The 21646-nt window shown below is 36.1% G+C and overlaps 1 protein-coding gene across 1 annotated transcript in view; it reads right to left on the minus strand.

The window, feature by feature from the left end:
- Positions 1–11143: 11143 nt before the first annotated feature.
- The window catches only part of Ube2u (ubiquitin conjugating enzyme E2 U), a 34177-nt gene continuing 23674 nt past the window's right edge, over positions 11144–21646 (minus strand). The window contains exons 7-8 of the mRNA XM_076862919.1: positions 20850–20938; positions 11144–11229 (exon numbers count right to left, since the gene is read on the minus strand). Coding sequence (XP_076719034.1) covers positions 11144–11229; positions 20850–20938 — 175 coding nt within the window. The remainder of the gene's footprint in view (positions 11230–20849; positions 20939–21646) is intronic.

The following is a 21646-nucleotide window of genomic DNA, read 5'->3' on the forward strand; positions in this document are numbered from 1 at the left end:
TTCAGGGGTGAATGAAATCACTTGATTTTGCATTTTTTTTGCATTTTCTCCTCACGTCCATTTCAAAAAGAGAGTGACTAGAAGCAAAAGGATGAAAAGATTTAGGACTTAGTAAGCAAGAGAAGGAACCTAAGGAGAGTTATAGGTTAACACCGTAATTTCTGCACTCTTGGTTCATGATTTTTTTCCCCACCATTTATTATGCCAGGTCTGACATTCTATGAGGGAAAAAGGCTGTTCATTCATGTGTATGCTCACTTTCCCTTATTCCTTTGTGTGTGCCTTTCCTCTTTCCTTCAATCTTTATATTGTATTTGAAGAACTATTAAAAGTACTTTTTCACAATAAATAAAAGAGACAATGATAACAGCTTGTGTGGCAGACAGACTCGAAGGTGGCCTGGCGGGATCCTTCATTCTGGAGTACACCCTCTGTGAAATCCCCTCCCTTTAGGCATGGTGGGACCCATGACTTGCTTCTAACCAATAAACTATGCAAAGGTTCTCATGACTATGTTGCATTACATGAGATGCCATCTCAGTATCTGATTTTCCCTAAAGACTCTCCTTGCTGACTTCACAAAGTAGGAGGCCACACTGGGAAAGCCCACATGGCAAGGAAAGTTGGGTGGCCTTCGGGAGCTGAGAGAAGCCTCTAGCACACACTCAGCAAAACTCCAGGGCTCTCAGTCCTCAGACAGAAGAAAAGGAATTCTGTCAACAACTGTACTGGATTTGAAGGCAAATTCGTCCCCATTTAAGTCACCATGGGAGAATGAAGGCCTATTGACACTTTGCCACCTTCCAAGATTCTAAGCTAAAAATCAAGCTAAGCTCTGCCTGAATTCCAGGCACACAGAAACTAAAATACTGTATTTTGTTTTTAACTGCTAGTTGTGTGTTAATTTACCCAGCAGTTGAAAGTTAATACACTGTGATATGTCCTTGATAGAAATGCTATGATAACCCACAGAGAAAGTTTCATAGAGATGGTAATACAGGTTGGGTATGCCTTATTGGAAATATATGGGACCAAAAGTATTTCTGGTTTCAGGATTTTTTTTTTGTTTTGGAATATTTTCATATATATAAGGAGATACTTGGGGATGTGATTCAAGTCTAAATACAAAATTTTTGTTTCATATAAAATTTATATATGTAGCCTAAAGTTAATTTCATACAATATTTTAAGTAAATATACACATGAAACAAATTTTACTGCAAGAAATTTTCCATTTGTGGCATCATATTGGCCCTCAAAGTGTTTAGAATTTTGAAGCATTTCAGATTTTGGATTTTCAGATCAGGGATGTTCAACTTGTACCTGAATGGAATCCCCAAGGATGCCTAGGTATTAGAAAATAAAGAAGGGGAGGGAGAATGTTTGGAGTAGGGGTATAGGGAAACAATGTACTTTTCAAAAAGTTTTTAAATGATGCAAGGAAGAAAGAATAATGACCCACTGGCTCAGTGTGGCATTTAGGGTATGAGGGGGAGAGTGGTAAGAGATGTTCCTGAAAAAATAGGCACATATTAGGTGTCAGGGACTTTCCATGTCAAAAAGTATATATTTTTTTTTCCTGAAGGAAATAGGAAATAAAATAGTTTAGACCTGGTGAAAATATAAACAGATCTGAGCTGTAGAAACCAGTGTGACAAAGCATGGACAGATGTTATTGCTATCATTAATGTAACTAAATGATCTCTTTCATGGATGCCAATGGTGGGAATTTTGGGACAGACTGAAGAGGGGTCGAAAAGTCATGGAGGAATGAGAGTAAGGCTGCAGAAACAGCATCTGGTCAGTCCTTGTAGGTCCCCTGAAGTCTAGATGAAGGACTAGCTGGAATCAGTGGTAATTTGGCGGAGGGTTTGAGTGGTATATGAGAGTGTGAGGAGTAGCTGCTGAGAGCTGTGAAGCAGGACTACAAGAATCACTGAGCCTATTACAATAATTAGTAAATAATTAGTAAATAGTAAAAGGACACTATTGTACTTAACAGATAGGTGACAAGAAAAACGGTCACTAATACTTTCCAGTACTTCCCAGTTTACAAAGAATTTTGACACACACACAGAGTCCTTTAGTCACAAGGGTCCTGTGAGATGGGGGCAGGATACAGAAACTAATATTTGCAGAAAATCTTTTCTGCTACCAGGATCAAATGAGGAGGAAGGCACTGCTCAGAAGTTAGGTAACCTTGACGTAATTACACAGAGCTGGGACCTAAATCCAAGTTCTCTGATCCCAACGGTGATGGCTTCCCCTCCGTACCAGCTAACTTTCTCTCTATTCCGACTCAGGACTTGCCCCCAACCCATCTCCACAATTCTGGTAACTCGGCTAACATGGTTCCTTTCTTTTCAGCCATATTGCCTATGGGTCCAAATCTACAGTGAGTTCTAGGGGTCAGTTAATGACAACTTTGTTCTGGCTGTTTCTTTACACTTTGAAACTTGCCTTATAGTTTCAAGCCTATTATAAAGGGTAGTAAGCTTGAACATATAAGTAATCCAATTGTGTGTGTGTGTGTGTGTGTGTGGTGCTGGGGATTGAACCCAGGGCCTTGTGCATGTGAGGCAAGCACTCCACCAACTGAGCTATATCCCCAGCCCTGAGTTGAAGCAATCTTAAAGGAGAACGCAAGAATTAGGCCCCCTGTATTCAAATGTATTTGAGCTGAAAAAAATTAATTTATTATTATAATATTTTAATTATAAAAACAAAAAACAAATAGGCTGAATCCGATTTACCTGGAGTTGGCCAGAGAGGCTTTTCAATTGAATCATGGACTTGGTGAAGCATTTTGTTTTCTCTAGCAAGGTGAGACTTGGTAGCAGCATACCTACAAAGGGAAAAGGAAGAAAGAATCTGAATTCCCAAATGAATTTTGAGAAGTGTACGTTACATCTGAGGAAAAGAAATCTAACAAATTAGACAGAAAAGCAAAAAACAGGCTTTGAGCATAGAACCATTCTGAGTGCTGATGAATAATAAAGTGAAATTATTTCAATATGTGGTTTCCAAAAAAAAATAGTAGTTAGGAAAATAAACAAACATGATATAAAATTGATATTGTAAAAGTAATGAAAACATCATGTGGTACAACAAAGAATATTAGTTTCCTAAGGCCACCACAATAAACTAACAACAAACTTAGTGACTCAAAATATGTTATTTCCCCCTTAAGATATATTATATGTAGATATATTCTAAGACCCCCTGCATTGGGTCAGTGGGTGTCAGAAATTACAGGTGGTACCAAAGCCCATTATGTTTCTCCTATACATGCATGATTACACTTAATGTCTTTTCTATCTTAACTAGTTATTACTTACTATGGTCATAACATCTGCAGTTTGAGGTACAAAAAGAAAACCTGGGACAAATTTCTTTTTCCTTCTTTACAATTCCACAAATAGAAGATTTGGTTTTACTATAAGATCCTAGCCTCAACATATGATCTTTTTGTTTTTCTTATTAAGTCCAGAACATTAGCTAGACACAATGGTGCATGCCTGTAATTTCAGGAACTAGGAAGGCTAAAACAGGAGGATCACAGGTTTGAGGCTTAGTTTAGATAGCTTCATGAATTTTTCTCAAAATTAAAAGAAATTTTAAAAATTGGGGGTGGGGGCTGGAGATGTAGTTCAATGGTAGAGTGCCCTTGGGTTAAATTCCTATGCCCAGTACAGGGCATGCTCGCTCGCGTGCGCTCTCTCTCTCTCTCTCTCTCTCTCTCACACACACACACACACACACACACACACACACACACAAACACACACACAAAGAAAAAAAAAAAAAGAACTTTCAGTTTTCACTTAAAAGAATTTAGACATTAATTCTAGTTGTTCCCTGGTATTTCACATACCTTCTTTTCACATACATTTCTTTCTTTTTTTTTTTTTAATCATCTTTATGTTTTTTTTTTTTTTTTTAGCTACTTGAGTATATTTTGTAAGATGCAGAATACCTGCCTTAGGGCCCATATCTACTAATTCCATCATCTTTATCACTTATGAATCTATGACAATTGATTCTTTCTCTCTGGTCCTGAGTCATATTTTCCTGCTTATTTGCATGACATGATTTTTTATGTAGTGCTGGAAACAGTAAATTTTGCATTGTTCAGTGCTGAATTTTTGTTATATTCCTATAAATATGTTTGTGCTCTGTTCTGGAATGCAATTTGGTATCTTTTGAATCCTTTTTGTTTTTGTTGTTGTTATTTTTTATTTTTGGCACCTGGGAGTGAACACAGGGTACTTAACCACGGAGCCACATCCCCAGCCCTTTTTATTTTTTGAGACAGAGTCTTGCTAAGCTGCTCAGGGCTTTGCTAAATTGCTGAGGCTGACTTTGAACTTTCCTCCTGCCTCAGACCCCAGGGTCACTAGGATTACAGACATGCACACCCTGCTCTGAATCAGTTTAAAACCGTCACAGCTTACTTTTAAACTTTTTGTGGTTCAAAGATAGCCTTTATCTGAGGGCTAATTTGGTTGGCCCTGTGACCAAGACATGACCCTTCTGAAATCTATCCCATGTCCCTTAAATTATGAGGTCTCTAGCTAGCAGAAACACAAATAATTTTATGAGCATAGATTTTGTGAACCTTTCACTTTTAAAAAAACATCCCTAGGATTTCATTTTGTTTTGTTTTCCTCAGGACAAACAGGGCTTTAGGAAACAGCCTAGCATGATTTATACCTTTTCCCCTCTACCAATCAGCCTTTGTTTTCAGAATGATATAAATATTATTATCTCCTTTTTAAAAATTCACTCATTTGCCTATATATAACTGAAAATACATGTTTTGCACGCAAAAATATTTCATGTCACTAAAGAAATGCAAATTAATGCCTACAATGAGAAAACCTTAACGCTGGTTCATTTTTAAGTTCTTTCCTAAGTTTGGCAGCACTGTGAATTGCAACTTGTTCTTGAAAAGCAGCTTTATGTGCATAGCAAGAGTCATAATATTGATTGTATCCTTCCATTAATAACCCAGCGTTTGTTAACATGTTCTAAGGGAACTTCTAGATGTCCTCATTTTACCTTTCTGGTAAAACACAATCTAGTAAGTCTCTGGGGAGTAGGTACCTCCTTCCTCTCACCTCTGGGAGGATGACCTTGAGGGGAGCCAGTGCAGGCATCAAATTTCTCTGGTCCTTGGGGAGGGGGCTGATGGAGCTTGAAAGATTAGGGAGAGGGAGGGAGACAGAGGGGGAAGAATAAAAGAGAAGATGGAAGGAGAAATGTAGGGAAGAAAGGAAGGAAAGAAAGAAGCAGGGGGAATCCCCTCAAAACGTGGGAGAGAACCAAAGAAGCAGTTTCTTAGGGAAAAATTTTTCATATGCATTTTTACTTATATCAAAACTCTCTTTGAGGAGTAGAGAAGAAGGGAAGCAACCTTAAGCTACGACGTTTATAATATAAGAGGTTTCACCAAATTCTGTGCTCTAACCAGAAATCACAACAGTTTGGGTTACATTCTGAGAGAAAATTTGATGAAATGAATTATTTCCATAAAAGGGGACCAAAAACTATAGATTTCATGTTTAAAAAAAAGTTGAAAGAATTGGATTTGCTTATTCTGAAAAACAGAAAATTTAATGGGAGAAAAATATGATAACTATTTTCTAAGACTGAAAGGGCAATTACACAAACCAAAAATAGCTTTATTCGTGTTGTTTTGAAGAAAAAGTGGCATACTTTCTTTTCTTGTATAAAAGCATCCTTTTAATCATGCCTTATGTCCATCCCCAAAGCCATCGCAGGTCCTCAGTATCAGACATGGTGCCTGGCACACTTGGGGCAGCTCAATCTAATGGAAAAAACAATGAGTGTGGCATTGGGTTGGCAGTATTAAATTTCAACTCTGTTACTAAGTGTGCAACCTTGTGGAATCTCATTTTTTAACTTTTTATGATATGTTCTTCATAAAGTAGAGATAATTCTCATTTTCTGGACAATTTTGCAGACAAATGAGAATTTGGAATGGTTGATACTGTAAGGTGTCAAGTTGTAACCTAGAAGAAACAGTAGAGCTGTTTGAATGCTTGTTACTGAGCTCCCTGTATCTAAAAACACCCAAGTAAATGCCTTGTAGAAATTATTTTTTAAAGGGATTTTTTCCCTTTGTCTATATGTCTATATTTCACCCACATACCTATATTTTAAAACATAGTGTTAATTCCCTTTTTAGTCACAAGATGGCACTCAAGGTTTAATCTTTGGGGAATAAAAAATTCCTAAAAATTGCATTAGATATAATTATGTGAACCTATAAAAACAATGTTTAAATTCAGTACCCCTAAAAGGAAAACACATACAGTAAATGAAAGTACTCAGTGTGAATTTTTTCCATACACCAGGAGAAAAGGGAATCAAATTTAAGCATTCTAAAAGAAAGATGACATGTTTTTGGAAGTTAAAACACATATTCACAAAATCAGACACTAAAGCAACTTAGAAATTGTATATATTTTAGCTCCTTAATTTATAAAGACAACTACAACCAGAGTGTATTTCATAAACATAAGAAAGTTTTATATTAGTATTTCATATAGCAGATGTTAATTGTTTTTCCATGAACAAAAAGGGAAGCAACATTGTTAGATAATAAACTGTGATGTTGACAAAAAGTAAAAAAAAAAAAAAAAAAAAAAAAAAAACCCACAAAAGGCAGATTTTTATGTGTGCATGCATGCAGTTGAGTGGGCCATGATTTTACACTTACCTGAAAATTTTAAGCAAAAATACATATTAGTAGGCAAGTAGGAAATACTTGTTTTAATTTTTAAACAAAATTTGCATTTATCAATAATCTCAGGCAAGCTCTTGTTAATCTCTTTGTGCATAAATTTTTTCTGTTGGTAAACCATAAATAACATTCACTTCTAGTTTTACAGAATTTTCAAGAGGGAAGTGTCAGGAGTGGCAACTTGGTTAAAAAGTGGAGTAAGGAGCCTTCCTTGAAGCTGTCAACAGGGAGAGCCAAGTGGTGTGACTTGGAGTAGAGGTCAATTAGTTGTTTGGAGTAGAGGTTAATTAGTTGTGGCTCTGAAGGAAACTAAGGCTATATCATTGTGGGTTACACTCAGAAGCCTGACTGTCAACTCCACAGCGGGGCCACAGCACCTCAGAAATGAAGAGAGCCTGGCACAGTGATGGTACTTTCCCATGTTACTACTTCCTGTTCCCTCTACATCTCTGCTTATGGGCAAGAGCAATGTTCTTCTCTAAAGCTACACTGAATGTAAAACTCCACCAGAGTTAGTAACTTTTCTTTAGAAAACTTGTTGGCTGCCAAAACTTAGATGACTGATGCAGATTTCTCTGTTTTTACATAAGCAATCATTAACTGTAGAGCACAACACAATTTTATATGTGCATAAGCGAGAACACTCAAAAGAACAGCTTTCATTACTTTCTTTCACTATTTTTCTAGAGAAAATAAGTACAATCTGCTGATTAGATTCTGGATTACATTCTTTCCTACATCTTGACAGAAAAAAAAGCATTTGCAGGAAGATCCAAGAGACAGTCAAGGCACTGAGAAAGAAAAAAAAAAAACAGTAGAAATGAATACAAATCAAATGATTAGTTAATGAATATTTATAAACTGATTAGTATGACAATCAGTGTTTGTTAATAGTAACTAAAACATGTGTAAAGATCCATAACCTGTCTAAAAATATTCAAGATAGTCATTTATATTTCTAGTTTTTATTCCATTTATGACTATACCCTAATACTCCTAAAATAGAACAATAATCTCTACATTAGAAGGGACCTTAATAGAGGTCTATAGCTAAATTTTATTTTTTCCTAAAATTAACTGCTTTCACATTTAATCTTAAGGAGAAACAGAATAAGTATGTGCCTTTCAAAAAACATTAGTTGAGTGCCTACTATTTGCCAGGCACTATGCTAAGTATGGAGAATGTAAAGGTATACCGATGTCCCTGTCCTGGTCACTCACTTTGAACAGAGGAATTTCTGCACCACAGGTTCTGAAAGAGACAAGGAAAGGGCACTGCAGGAAGAGAGGACAGGGGACCTGGGGATGCCTGAGCATGTCAGATACAGTTTCACAAAGAGATGTTTGAGTTGGATCTTCATGTCATGCTTGCAAAACACTTTGTTAGGAGCAGGGCAAGTGGAGGCAAAGAGAAGGAAAAGGAGCCACAGGCATCATGGGTCCTACCATAAATGAGGCCATGGTGGGTGTGGTTTTCTAGCCTGACAAAATTTTGTAATCTTTATATATTTCTGACAGATGATTTTGTTCTCTAAAATGTTGGAAGCATGAACTTTCATCTTCCCCTCTCTGCAAGAGCTAAGGTTTCTGTACCATACTGTATGGTTTTAAATGTATGATCTCATTCAGGAGATTCAGTGCACAACAACTTGGCCAGGTAGGTCACGTTATCTCCATGTAATGGATGAGGAAACAAGTTCAGGGTGGGTAGGAATTTCTCCCAGATCTGTCTGACTCCAAAGCCCATGCTCTTTCCCATGCTGCTTCCAAAGAAAGATTTTCCATCTGTGAATTGAACTATGGCCTCAGCAGAAAAGGCATGAATAACAGCACATCTTGTGAATACCTACCATGTACCAGACACTATTATAAGCATTTACATGTATTAATTTGCATATTCTTCACAGCCTCTTTGTAGGAGAGGTACACTTATTAACTGCTAACAGATACAGCTGAAGCCCAAAGAAGTCAGAGAACTCTCTCAAGGTCACAGAGCTAGTAATTGGCAGGGCCAGGACTCAGATCCAGGCAGTCTGGCTCTAGTGCCCTGAACTTATGTACTCTATGCCCCGTCATTTAATTTAGACCAAATCCTAACTCTGGGTCACCAGCAAAGACACTGCTGAGAAACTTAGCTCAGGCAGAAGGCACAAATGGGGAAGAAATGTTAGGTTCCCAAAAAAGAGTAAGACAAATCTCATGTTGCTTAAGAATCAGGAATTGATTGATAAGGGTAGGGGAGGACTACAGGAGAGGACAGGACAGTGACAGAAGAGGAAAAAAAAAAAAGTCTTTTTCCTTTACACTATGCAAATAAATTATTCCTAATTTGCATTTTTCTGTTTTTCTTAAACAGGAAATGTCAGTGCAAGGAGAGCATTTTCAAATATATATTAAAGCAGAGATACTCAATAGCACACACTGTGTGTACAAACAGACCGATGACTCACTTGCATAGATTTCCCCACATATTTGTCATTTAAGTCTCTATAAATTGGCCACTTCATCATACCTTGTGTATTTTGATGAATACAAAACTTGTTCTGAAAAGAAATCTAATTTCACCATTCTTTAGATTTTTACTGTACACATTTGCAAGTTCAAATATTTAGGCCACAATAAAATGCATCTTTTAAAAACTTTATTGAAAAGTTTGTTTTTTTTTGATTAATCACTTCCAAAATTCACAGGAAGCATCATTTGATTTAAATATATTCTCATCAACCACCAGATGGCATAAGGTGTGAAAGTTTTATTCTGACAGGGTCACTGTGCACATGATAACTTGACCTATAACTTCAAAATAATGTACTTGGAAGAATGTTCTAGCACTCAAACAGCTCACAAGTATTTTTTCCATATGTAAAAGTGGGTGAGTAAGTTGAAAATAACATGGTCCTACTTTTTCTAAACCTTTGGGTTCTGTGGGATCCTGGTGTTACATAATCAATCAATGATCAAACAAATAAAACAAAGCAGTTCCATTAAAGGAAATAAAAAAGGAAGTCATGTCAAAGCAAAATTAACCTCATATTCTAAGTAAGTGTCCTCAACTCTAAAAGAAAAATGAAATTTGTCTTTAAGGGAAAAAACAAAACAAAAACACTTGTACTCATTCAAACTGTGTCTAATAAGAACTTCTCTTCTGCTTATAATTTATCCTGAAAGTAGAAAAGTATCAAATTCAAAAGCTTCCCTCTGCTTTGGCTTGAAGATAAGTTGTTGCACAGGTCACCTAAGGAAAAAAAAAAGTCCAACTAAAACATCCAATCTGAACCAGCGCGTTAAATAAAGGAAAGTTTATTTTAAGAACTGCAACTTCTACGCAAATTCAAAATACAGCCCATTATTTTTATAGGTCCTGTATGTCCACCTGGAAAAAAGAGAGCAGAACTCAATATAGGGCAGAAGGGTGAGAAGGGAAGGGCAAGGGCATGGGGTTAGCAATGAAGGTGGCATTTGATGGACGTTATTATCCAAAGTACAGATAGGAAGACATGAATTGGTGTGAATATACTTTGTATACAACCAAAGATATGAAAAGTTGTGCTCTATATGTGTAATAAGAATTAAAATGCATTCTTCTGTCATATATAAATTTTAAAAATTAATTTTAAAAGAATTAAATGATAGAAAGGTCAATGAAATAAAAAGATAAATGATAAAAGATAAATGAAATAAATTTAACAATATCAAATCTTTCACTCCCCTGGTTTTATGTAGCATGTTTATTGAGCACCTTGAAAAAAAGACACACCAGAATAAGAAATGACTCCAACCCACTCTGTGAATAGAGGGGGGGTCTATGCTCTGGCACGCCTGCCTTTAGGAGCCAAAAATAAAAAATGGATTAAATTCCCTTCCTTAATAATGGTCTAAGATCAAGGATTCCAAAGATATCATAATAATTTATTTTTGCATTTTACTACATACTTCCTCATTGGAGTTAATGTATTTGGTTCCTAAGTGAGAAATCTTTGGAAGAAACAAAGATGCTTGGAGCTATGAGAAGGGTGAAAATCTAATTGGTCATATATAAACAGTTTTTTGTTTTGTTTTGTTTTACTATTTCTAAGTTGCATGTTGATAAAGACATGAACAAGAGGGGGTGGGAATAAGAGAATTAAGGGGAAGGTGTTGTGAGATTTCTTCACTGCGGCTCACATAGTTTCCCCATCTTCAGCAGCCAATAGAGAAAAGATGTTTTCTACCTGGGTTCATATGAAAGGGAGAAATGATACTTTATTATTGTTTTTATGCCTTTAAGTTGTTATTTCCCAGAGTTTCTTCTGATGGTTCAGTTAGATAATAGAAAGTGGAATGATGGATATTTCAAGTTAATAGAATAATACCATTCAAGGCAATTGAAATTTCTTACTTTAACTTCCATTCTTTAGGATGTCCTTTATCAGTTTTCTTCCATTTATAATACTCTCCAATGAAATGTGGATCTCCAAGCACTGAAATTAGAGTATTAAAATAAGGAGTTATGCATAGATTCTTTTTTTTATTAGTTGCTCAAGATAATACAATGATCTTGACAGCATAGATTCTTTAACAACTGTTAAAAGTTGAAAATAACTCACTTCTCATTAAGTCATTACGGGGCAATAATATATACCATATAGATCAAATCATGTTACAATGCTCAGAAACTTTCCAAATTTCTTCCTTTTATTGGAACTTTGTAATACTCAATATTATTTGAAATGAGTAGGTTGTGAACTGAAAGTTGTTTTCATTATAATGACATTTGTTTATATATCATTTATGTTGTTAAATAAAATTTATGGGAGATCTTTGTTTTAGACTGAGATCTAGCACTAGGCCCCAACAGAGCAAACCAAAATGTAGTTACTCAACCCCAGTACTATGCAATCGAACTGAAACTTTAAGGAAGAAGGAAAATTCCCAAACTGACCAGTTCCACCCACCAACCAAAACTAAAGATCCACGGAATCATTCAGAAGGGACTCAATAAATTCCAACCTGCATTGTGAATAACCAATCCACCTTTTTTCTTATCTTCTTTTCCACTTTCTGTAGAACTAGGGGATTGAACCCAGGACTTCATACATGCTAGGCAAGTGCTCTACCACTGAGCTAGAGCCCTAGCCCATTTTATTTTTTGAGATAGGACCTTGTTAAATTGCCCCAGCTGGCCTCAAACTTGTGATCCTCCTACCTCAGTCTCCTGAGTACCCGGGATTATAGGCATGCATCACCACGCCTAGCCCAATCTTCTTTTGGCATTATTGTTTCCTTGTTCCTGTTCTAGATGCTTTGTAAAATCAACCTGCTTGGCCATACCCAGTGGAGAACTTATTTATTCTTTAGAAGAGATGTAGTTAATGAATCACTAACAAAAGTCAATGTGGTCATTAAATTTGCTGAATTTTTGCTTTTTGGCAATAGTAATAAAGACAGTATTAAGAGAACTCATATAGCCAGGCACAGTATCTCCCCAGCTATAAAGGAGGCTGAGGCAGGAGGATTGTGAATTTGAGGCCAGCCTGTGTAACACTGTGAGATCTGCATATTAAATAAAAGATGACTCATAAAAACCACAGACACTGTAGTTAAACAAGTTTCTAATTTAGCATTCAAGTTGAAAAATAAAATATTGGAGTTGGAAGGGACATTGCAGATCCTGATCTTTCACAAAGCAAGAATATCAAACATATTCATCCAAGCTCTGACCTTTGCCAATGACAAAAAACACTCCATTGTGTTGTTGGGAAGCTGCCCATTCTTCTGGCAGTAATGAGGGCTACAATTTTCTCCCTTCATCTGAGTGCTGCAAATTACCATTGATCCTCACTCTGACCTCTGGAGCAATAATGAGTAGGCCGGTTCCTTTCCCAATAGGACAGAGCCTTCTAATATTTGAGGATAGCTCTCAAGGAAGTATCAGCTCCTTCAACTTTTTCTTAGGACATGATGTCCTAGAGACAACCATCTTCATCATTCTGATGGCAAACTTTGTTGGTGTTTCTGTTAAAATTTATGTGCAGGACTGGGAGAGCAGCCCAGGGTTTAAACACATGCCCAGCATGCAACGAGGCCCTGGGTTCAATTCCTAGCATGTGCGCGCGCACAAAGTCCACAACTGGATCAGGATCTTGATTTAATTTGAATAGCAAAGATGCAAGTGGAATTACTACCTCCCTTGATTTTGTGTGCTACACTTATATAAAGTTGGCTTAATTTGCAGTCACATTACAATCACTGGCTTATAAGTTTGTGATTGATTATAAACCTTATGTCTTCAATCAAATTCACATCAAATTTATTGAAAACCTAGTATGATTAAGACATTAGTAAATTTTACATGAAATATCTCACCTTACACAAAACTCAATCCAAAGTGGATCAAGGATCTAGACATTAGAACAGAGACCTGAGTCTACTAAAAGAAAAAGTAGGCCCAATTCTCCATCATATTGGCTCACACAGACTTCCTCAACAAGACTCCTAAAGCATGAGAAGTAAAATCAAGAATCGATAAAGTGAGATAGCATCAAACTAAAAAGCTTCTTCACAGCAAAGGAAACAATCAAGAACATGAACACAGTCCTTACAGAATGGGAGAAAATCTTCACCACCATCACCTCAGAGCATTAATCTTTAGGATATACAAAGAACTCAGGAAACTTAATGGCAAAAATAACAAATGGCCCAATTAATAAATGAGTAAGGGAGCTAAAGAGACACTTCACAGAAGAAATACAAATGGTCAAAAATACATGAAAAAATGCTCAACATCTCTAGCAATTAGAGAATTGCAAATTAAAACTACACTGAGATTCCATCTCACTCCAGTCAGAATGGCAATTATCAAGAATGCAAGTAACAACAAATGTTGGTAAGTATGTGAGGGAAATTGCTGGTGGGACTGCAAATTGGTGCAACCACTCGGGAAAGTAGTATACAGATTCCTTAGAAAACTTGGAATGGAGCTACCATTTGACCCAGTTATCCCACTCCTGGCATATACCCAAAGGACTTAAAATCAGCATACTACGATAATGCAGCCACATCAATGTTTACAGCAGTTCAATTGCACAATAGCCAAGCTATGGAACCAACCTAGGTATCCTTCAACAGATGAATGGATAAAGAAACTGTGGTATAAATACACAATGGAATAGTACTCATCCATAAGAAGAATGAAATTATGGCATTTGCTGGTAAATGGAACTGGAGAATAGCATGCTAAGTAAAATAATCTAGTCTCAATAAACCACAGGCAGAATGTTCCCTCTCGTAAGTGGATGCTAATCCACAAGGGAGGGGAAGATTAGAAATACATTGGATTAGACAGAGGGAAATGAAGGGAAAGGAGTGAGGATGGAAATAGGAAAGACAGTACAAGTAGACATAACTTTCCCATGCTCAAGCATGAATATACAACCAGTGTAATTCCACATCATGTTCAACCACAGGAATGGAATCAAAATTGTAATGGGTTGCACTCCAGATATGTATAATATGTCAAAATACACCCTACTGTTATGTATATCAAAAAACAACAAACATAAAAATTTAAAAAGAAAATTCGACTCCAGATTATGTACAACCACAAGAATGGGATCCTAATTACAATAAGTTATACTCCATGTATGTATAATATGTCAAAATACACTCTACTGTCATGTATATCTAAAAAGAACAAATTTTGAAAAATGAAAAACAAAGTATGGTAGGATTTAAAAGTTAATGGAAGGACCTGAATAAAAATTTCTGAGAATAGAACATACCAATGGGGGGAAAAATAAAATTTGAATTACTTCTTATTTGAATTTAAGTTCCTATTTTAGAAGACAGAAGATCTTCAATAACCATACACTTAAGAGAATCAAATAACTTAGCAATGTTTCATTACTGTGGGCTTTCTGAAACAGAAAATATCTAAATACTGTCATTCGACCTTCATGTTTTCAAATAATATATGGATAAAAGGAAAGTAAAAGTTGCATCCTGTAATAGTCTTATGTGCAGGAATTTTCGACATGCTGTAAAGAAGATTTAAAACTGAAAAATGATTGCAATCTCGTGTTTTTTTTAACATAGCTTAGATTAAGATGTTCTAATAAAGAAAGAATTCATTAAAAAATAAATACTATTAATCCAAATCACATATCTATATAGACTCTATCATCCATCTAACTTTTCCTTCCTTATCATTGTTCTGAGTTTATAGTTGAACTATTGAACCAGCTAGATGCTCTCCACCAGTTTTGCCTTTATCTGGGGGCTCCTTTATTTCTTTTTCTTTTTGGTACTGGGGATTAAACCTAGGGTCACTTTACCACTGAGTCACAGAAATAGCTGAAAGGTCTTGCTAAGTTGCTGGGGCCAGACTCAAACTTAGAGTCCTCTTGCCTCAGCCTCCCAAGTCACTGGGGCAGGTATGTATCTCACCACCTGGCTTGGGGCTTCCTTTTTGAAACAATGATTAATAGTTCCTGTTAGTCTGATGATGTTTGCCATCGATAGAAGAAAAGATTTAAACTGAATAGTTCTTTTCTTCTAATAAATTACATGATTTTCACCAGCAATGCTCCTATCTTTTTTTAAATTTCTTTTCTTGCCTCAAACATACATATATACATATTCTTATAGACTTTACTACTTTTATATTAATATTTGTATTAATTATTAATACTTTTTATATTAGTAATAATATTCTTCTCCTTTCCATTAAAAAAAGCAAATCTGAGTTCTTCAGAGTTCCTAGTGAGGGACCATAATTTCATTTAGATAATCATAATAAGATCACTAAATTTTTACTCTGTGCTGGGCACATGTAGAGTAGGTATGTAGCAGTTACCATTTTTAAAAAAAATTTATTTTTTAAGTTTTAGGTGGACACAATATCTTTATTTTACATTTATGTGGTGCTAAGGATCAAACCCAATGCCTCATGCATGATAGGCGAGTGCTCTACCACTGAGCCACAACCCCAGCCCAGCAGTTACCATTTGAATACCTAATTACAGATGAACAAACAGACATAGAAATGTGAAGTAATATACTTTTGATGGGACTCTTCATTATGCTTTGTAAAAATTTTAAATTTACTCTCTTGTGAATGCTATTTCCTTTTGAGGTTTCTATTCAAGAATAATACATATCTTTTCTTTTAAAAAATTTTTGGCCTACATTTCATATTTGAATACGTATGGCAGGCAGTCTCTTCCTTATGTATTAAAAAACCCAAATGGCAAGGTCATCTTTCTTGAAGAGTCCCATCCAATTTATTTATTTATTTATTTGTTTGTTTGTTTGTTTATTTATTTATTTATATCATTGACTCATTTTCTTCGTTGCTTTCTCTCACACCCGATTTGAAAATGCCACAGTCCTTTGTACAAACTTTCATTTTAATGATTCTCATATTTTATCCCTTCACTTATCTCCCACTGCCTTCCTGTAAACTTCTCAAAAGGCTGATCACAGTGTGTATCTTCACGTCCCCACACAGTCAACTGTCTAGATTCAGACGTTCAATGAATGATGCTGATTGGAGAAAATGGTGAAGGAACGAGGGCGGGGAATGGCAGAGAAACAAAGAAGAAAGGATAAGTGAAATTTTAGCAGAAGTTGAAATTCCTTTCTACCACTTCTCACCACCTGACTTGGGGCTTCCTTTTTTTTAACAAATTTTCTAGAAATTGAAATTCCTTTCTACCACTTCTTGCCCCTATGGTGGCAGTCTTATAATCTGTGGTTGAAAAGCATCCTCTCAATTATTTCCATAAAATAGGATCATTTTCTGTTGTGCCTTCTAGGCTTACTGGGCATTGTTTCCACTCTGCTGTGTGTTTGGATGTTTTTTATGATGCTACCCTTTGCTACTCTGGGTTTTCATGACACCCTTTCTGTCCAATATCAGTGGAAGTTGTCCTGAGATTTTCTGCCTGCTGGGAGTGTCACATTCAAGGAAAATAACAGTTCCAACTTGCCTCAGTGTGTCTTATTAGCATAAGACAAATACTGTCTTATGCTAGTCGTGGAGCAAATTAAAGCAGGGTGGCATGCTTTTGTCCATCAGAAGAAGTGGAAGATGAGGAGCACAGAGTTGAGAGACTATCCTGAACTCACTCACCTGTTTGTGGCCAACTAGGACAGGGCTGAGTTGCTAACTTGTGGCATCATACTCTTCCCAGCAGAACCTTCCCAGTCTGCATTGCAGTCACTTGGGAGCTTTAAAAAAATGACGACTGCCTGGTCCTTCTCCCAGAGATCCTAATGGAATTGGTATGGGGTGTGCCCTTTATGTCGGAATTTTTACAAGCTCCTCAGGTGGTTCTAATGAGCAGTCAAGCCTAGAACCACTGCCCTGGAAACAGACAGACCCCCTCTTGCACCTAAAGGCATTTGGGAGACACCTGCCCTCACTGCAGGCTCAAATACTCAAAGTTAATGAAAGACTCCTGGGGTGAAGGCAAGCATCCCCCTGATGCTCCAGGACGTTTGGTTTGTCTTGATGGCAAACAAACTTTAGGATGCCTACAGTCAATATTACAGATCACACTTGCCTGAGGGAATTCTTTTCCCTAACATAAACATTTCCTTATGGAGATCATATTCTGTCGTTAAGGAGCTGTTGCCCACAACCATATGTATTGGTTTGTTCTCTGCCAAACCTTTTATTAGCCATTCCATAGTGATGGGCAGAGAACAGTGGGTCATTGGTGCACTTCACTATATGAGTGCCTGTGATTATGAATAAAAATTATAATTATTGATAAAAGTTTTGCCTATATTGCAGAGATGAATTTAAATCTCATACTATACAGAGATCACTTGCTGTCATAAAGACAGTGTAGTGTGATAGAGTAACACATGAGGAGTCAAAGGATATGGCTCCAGTATTTGGACCACAGCCTTCTTAATTAAGAATAGGTACATTTATTGAGCACCAAGTGCTAGTCGTGTTGTAAATATTTCAACCCTATGAGGTATGTGCTGTGATTATTCTCACTTTGTAGATGAGGGAACGTGGACACAGAGAGTGGGAAACTTACCCAAAGTCATACAGCTTGTTAATTACAAAGCCAGGATTTAAACCCTGGCAGTCTGGCTCTAGAATTTATCTTCCTTACCAAAATATGGTATTCTCCCTCCCATGTATGATCTTAGTTAAATTGCTTAGCTTCTCCTGGTCTTGGTTTTCTGTAAAACAGACCAATAATAATAATAATAATAATAATAATAATAATAATAATAATGCCTAACTCATAGAGTTGATATACCATATGCATGCCATATATGTGTTTGATGAATATTGCTGGGATAAATGGATTAAACGATGATATGCTGGAGTGATTCAAAACTTAATTTAGATGGGCACATTCTATAAACTGTGTTATGCCAGAACAAACTTATTATGGCATCAATGACTATGCAGGTATTTGTGCACAAAGGTATGGGAAAATATTAATCCCCCAAATAAAAATATATCTACTCATCATTCATAAAACATACAGCTCTTAAAAGGATACACAAGAGTTTAATAATCTTACCATTGACAAGAATATAACTGTAGAAAATGAAGTTATTAGAAGTCTCCCTTTCATTTCTGAGTCATTGAAGAAGCATTCTATAATCTACAAGCTTCATCTTTATTATTGCCAGGAAATTAGGTCATTAAAAAAGATAGTGTTGGATCTCATCCAGCTGAACTATCAAAAGACAAAATGGCCAGCAGCACATGTAAAGTTTACATTTAATTTTTTTAATTAAGTGCTGGTTATTATTAAAGGTGAGCCCTTGAAACAGTCTTATAACAATTCCATGGGGCAAGAAGAGGCAGAGTGGCTGAAATCTTGCACCAAGTGCTATATTTAAAGTCTCAGAAATTCTTCTGGGCTAGCAACAACCATTACCAGCTATTGCCTTTACAGTGAGGGTTGGATTACGTAGTTGGTTAGTGAAAGATGTAGAAACAACAAAATTAAAAATCTGGGGGTCAAACTCCTTGAGGAAGAAAGTGCACTTTTCAATTATTCTTTATTGCAAGACAATCATTCCCGAATCTCCTTAAGGCGTGGCATGTGCTTCTATCGTTTTTTTCTCTAGCAGTTTAGAGTTCCTAAGTGCCCTATATATTTATGTGTTAGTCTATAAAGTAGCATCCTGTAACAGTTTGTTTTTTGATTGAAGGAATTTGACTTGGAGTCATTCCCTGGAGTGCATCAACAAATGTCTCTTACCACCATGTTTGTGCCACTAAGTGGCTTTTGCCCCTGAAATGCATCTCTCTCCTCAGTGTCTCATGTGTAGTAGGTACTCAAATCTGTTTGATGAATTGACTAAGCAGCACCTGATCACAAGTCTTTGAAATTAAACATTCATGTATTCTAGTACCAGAAATAATAAAAACTCTTTATACTGAGAGAGTTGAGAAAATCTGTTTATCTTAAAGAGCCATAGCTTAAGGTGTAGCTCAGTGGCATAGCATTTGCTTACGGTGCTCAGGGTCCTAGGTTTCAAATCCAATATAACATTAAAAAAAGATGCTAATTTTGGAATGGGGATGTAGTTCAGCGATACAGTGCTTACGTAGCCTGTGCAGGCCCAAACACCAAAATAATAATAATAATAATAATAATAATAATAATAATGATAATAATAATAATAATGATAATAATAATAATATATTTTTAAAAGCACCTTAAATTATTTTCCACCACTAATCTATGAGTAAGTGAGGATGGTAATAGGTAATGAATAATCACAAAATAATTAGTAACCAACCTTTTGAAAGATATGATTTCTTAAAAAATATGTATCTCACTTTTGGGGGTATTTGCTCATTTTAATACTATTTTTTGTTCTAATTCTAAATCTAACAACTTTTTGTAATAGTTAGGAAACTGTCGAGATGATGAGATGAAATATTAAAGAGACTCCAAATTAAGGCAGTGCTCATGGGGTGGAGCTGAGTAGAAGCATTTGTAATATTCTAAGATAAATCAGTCAATAAGGTTTAATGAGAGAGACCGAGAGGAATAAAAACAGATTATGGTTTGGGCAAGAAAATATAAAAACAGTGATCTCTCACTGACCAAGAGAGGGAATTCAGAAGACAGATAGGGTGTGGGGCAAGAGAATGAATTCACTTTGGGACATATTAAATATGACCTGCTCATAATGCATGTAGATGAGATGTCCAGTGCACAGTTGTTAATATGCATGTAGAATTCAAAAGAGGACTCTGCTTGAGATGTGGCTTTAGGCTACTGCAAAACATGGCAGTTTTGGAGTAGCCTACAACTAAAAAATAAATATTTCAGAGAGAAGATAGAAAGCATTGAAAAAAGAAGTTATTTTTAAGGAAAAAGGCAGAGGAGTGCTCAGAAGAAGAAAATCATGGCTGTATGGTATCATGTAAAGCCAGGAGAACACAGCTGATGAGAGTTTGAGAGATGGACTAAAAGTTCCCCCTGAATCTTAGGAAGTCACTCTACTAGCTTCAGAATGCACCATCATGTCAGTAGGATGGCTGAGGCAAATTCTTAACCTACTTAGATCCAAATAATGAAACAGTTATCTAAGAATGCAGTGAAATGGAACTGGAAAGGTGTCCAGCTCTTGCTTTCTGTCTTTTTGTTCTGTATGTGTGATGATAACAGCTGATTTTTCCTCTTAGACTGATATAATCAAATACCCCTAGGTTCTTATGTTTTTCTCTCTGAATTTCTACTTAATTCTTCCTCTGGTTTAGAGGATAATTGTGTTTGGAATTTTAAAGTCTCCTCCTGCTGCGAAGCTTTCTTTCTGGGTTGAAGGGAGTTAGATAAACCTCATAAAATTAAGAACTTCGTCTTCTATTCTTCCAATTGACTATCTTTCCTTCTTGGCTTTTAATCAGACTTTAGTTCAGGGCTCCACACAAAAGAGGAACTAAATTAATAGTTGTTGAATGAATAGTATATAGATCCAGCAGACAAGTTTATTGCTCTTACATAGCAGATATGTTGCAATTAGCCTTTGAAATCAAGACAAGCTGAGAATAATGAACAAATGAATGTACACCAAAAGGACAGAGGATAAGGCAAAATCACCTTACGTGGAGCTCTGTAGGATTCTGTCGCTTTGGATGTGGCTATTCTAGACCATGTCTTGTAGTAATCATTAAATGAGATGGATTTAATTGATCTGAAAATATAAATAAAAATCAGACAATGAGTAGTTTGTAAATTTGCTTTTCAAAATTTGTCAGAGTGGGGGCTGGGGTTGTGGCTCAGAGGAAAAGTGCTCACCTAGCATGAGTGAGGCTCTGGGTTCAATCCTCAGCACCACATAAAAATAAAATAAAGGTTTTGTGTCCACCTACAACTAAAAAATAAATATTTAAAAAAATTTTTATCAGAGTGGATCATTCAGATAACATCTTGTCATAAGACATTGGACTGATTTGCAAATTCTAACAAGCAATTCTCTTTTTTTAAAAAATATTTTTTTGATTGTTGTTGGACACATGCCTTTATTTTATTTATTTTTATGTGGTGCTGAGGATCGAACCCAGTGCCTTGCACATGCTAGGCGAGCACTCTACCACTGAGCCACAACCCTAGTCCCTCTAACAAGCAATTCTGATATGTAAATCTAACAGATGAATTTCACCCTCAGGAGAATACAAATAACAGAAAATAAAATTGTCCAAATCATTTTTCATTAATGAACGTAAGTGTGCACCCATCTGAATAAAAAGAAAAATATAGGTTTATGACCTCTATCTTACATCTAACAATAAAAGAGAACTTTAAGCAAAGTATTATTCCTATACATTTTCTCACTCTGCAATAAACAAATTTCTTGCATTTTATGTCAAATTTCAGTAAAATCACCTTTATTTCCTCCTTC

This window comes from Callospermophilus lateralis, chromosome 7, assembly GCF_048772815.1.
Source record: "Callospermophilus lateralis isolate mCalLat2 chromosome 7, mCalLat2.hap1, whole genome shotgun sequence".
Classification (NCBI taxonomy): Eukaryota; Metazoa; Chordata; class Mammalia; order Rodentia; family Sciuridae; genus Callospermophilus; species Callospermophilus lateralis.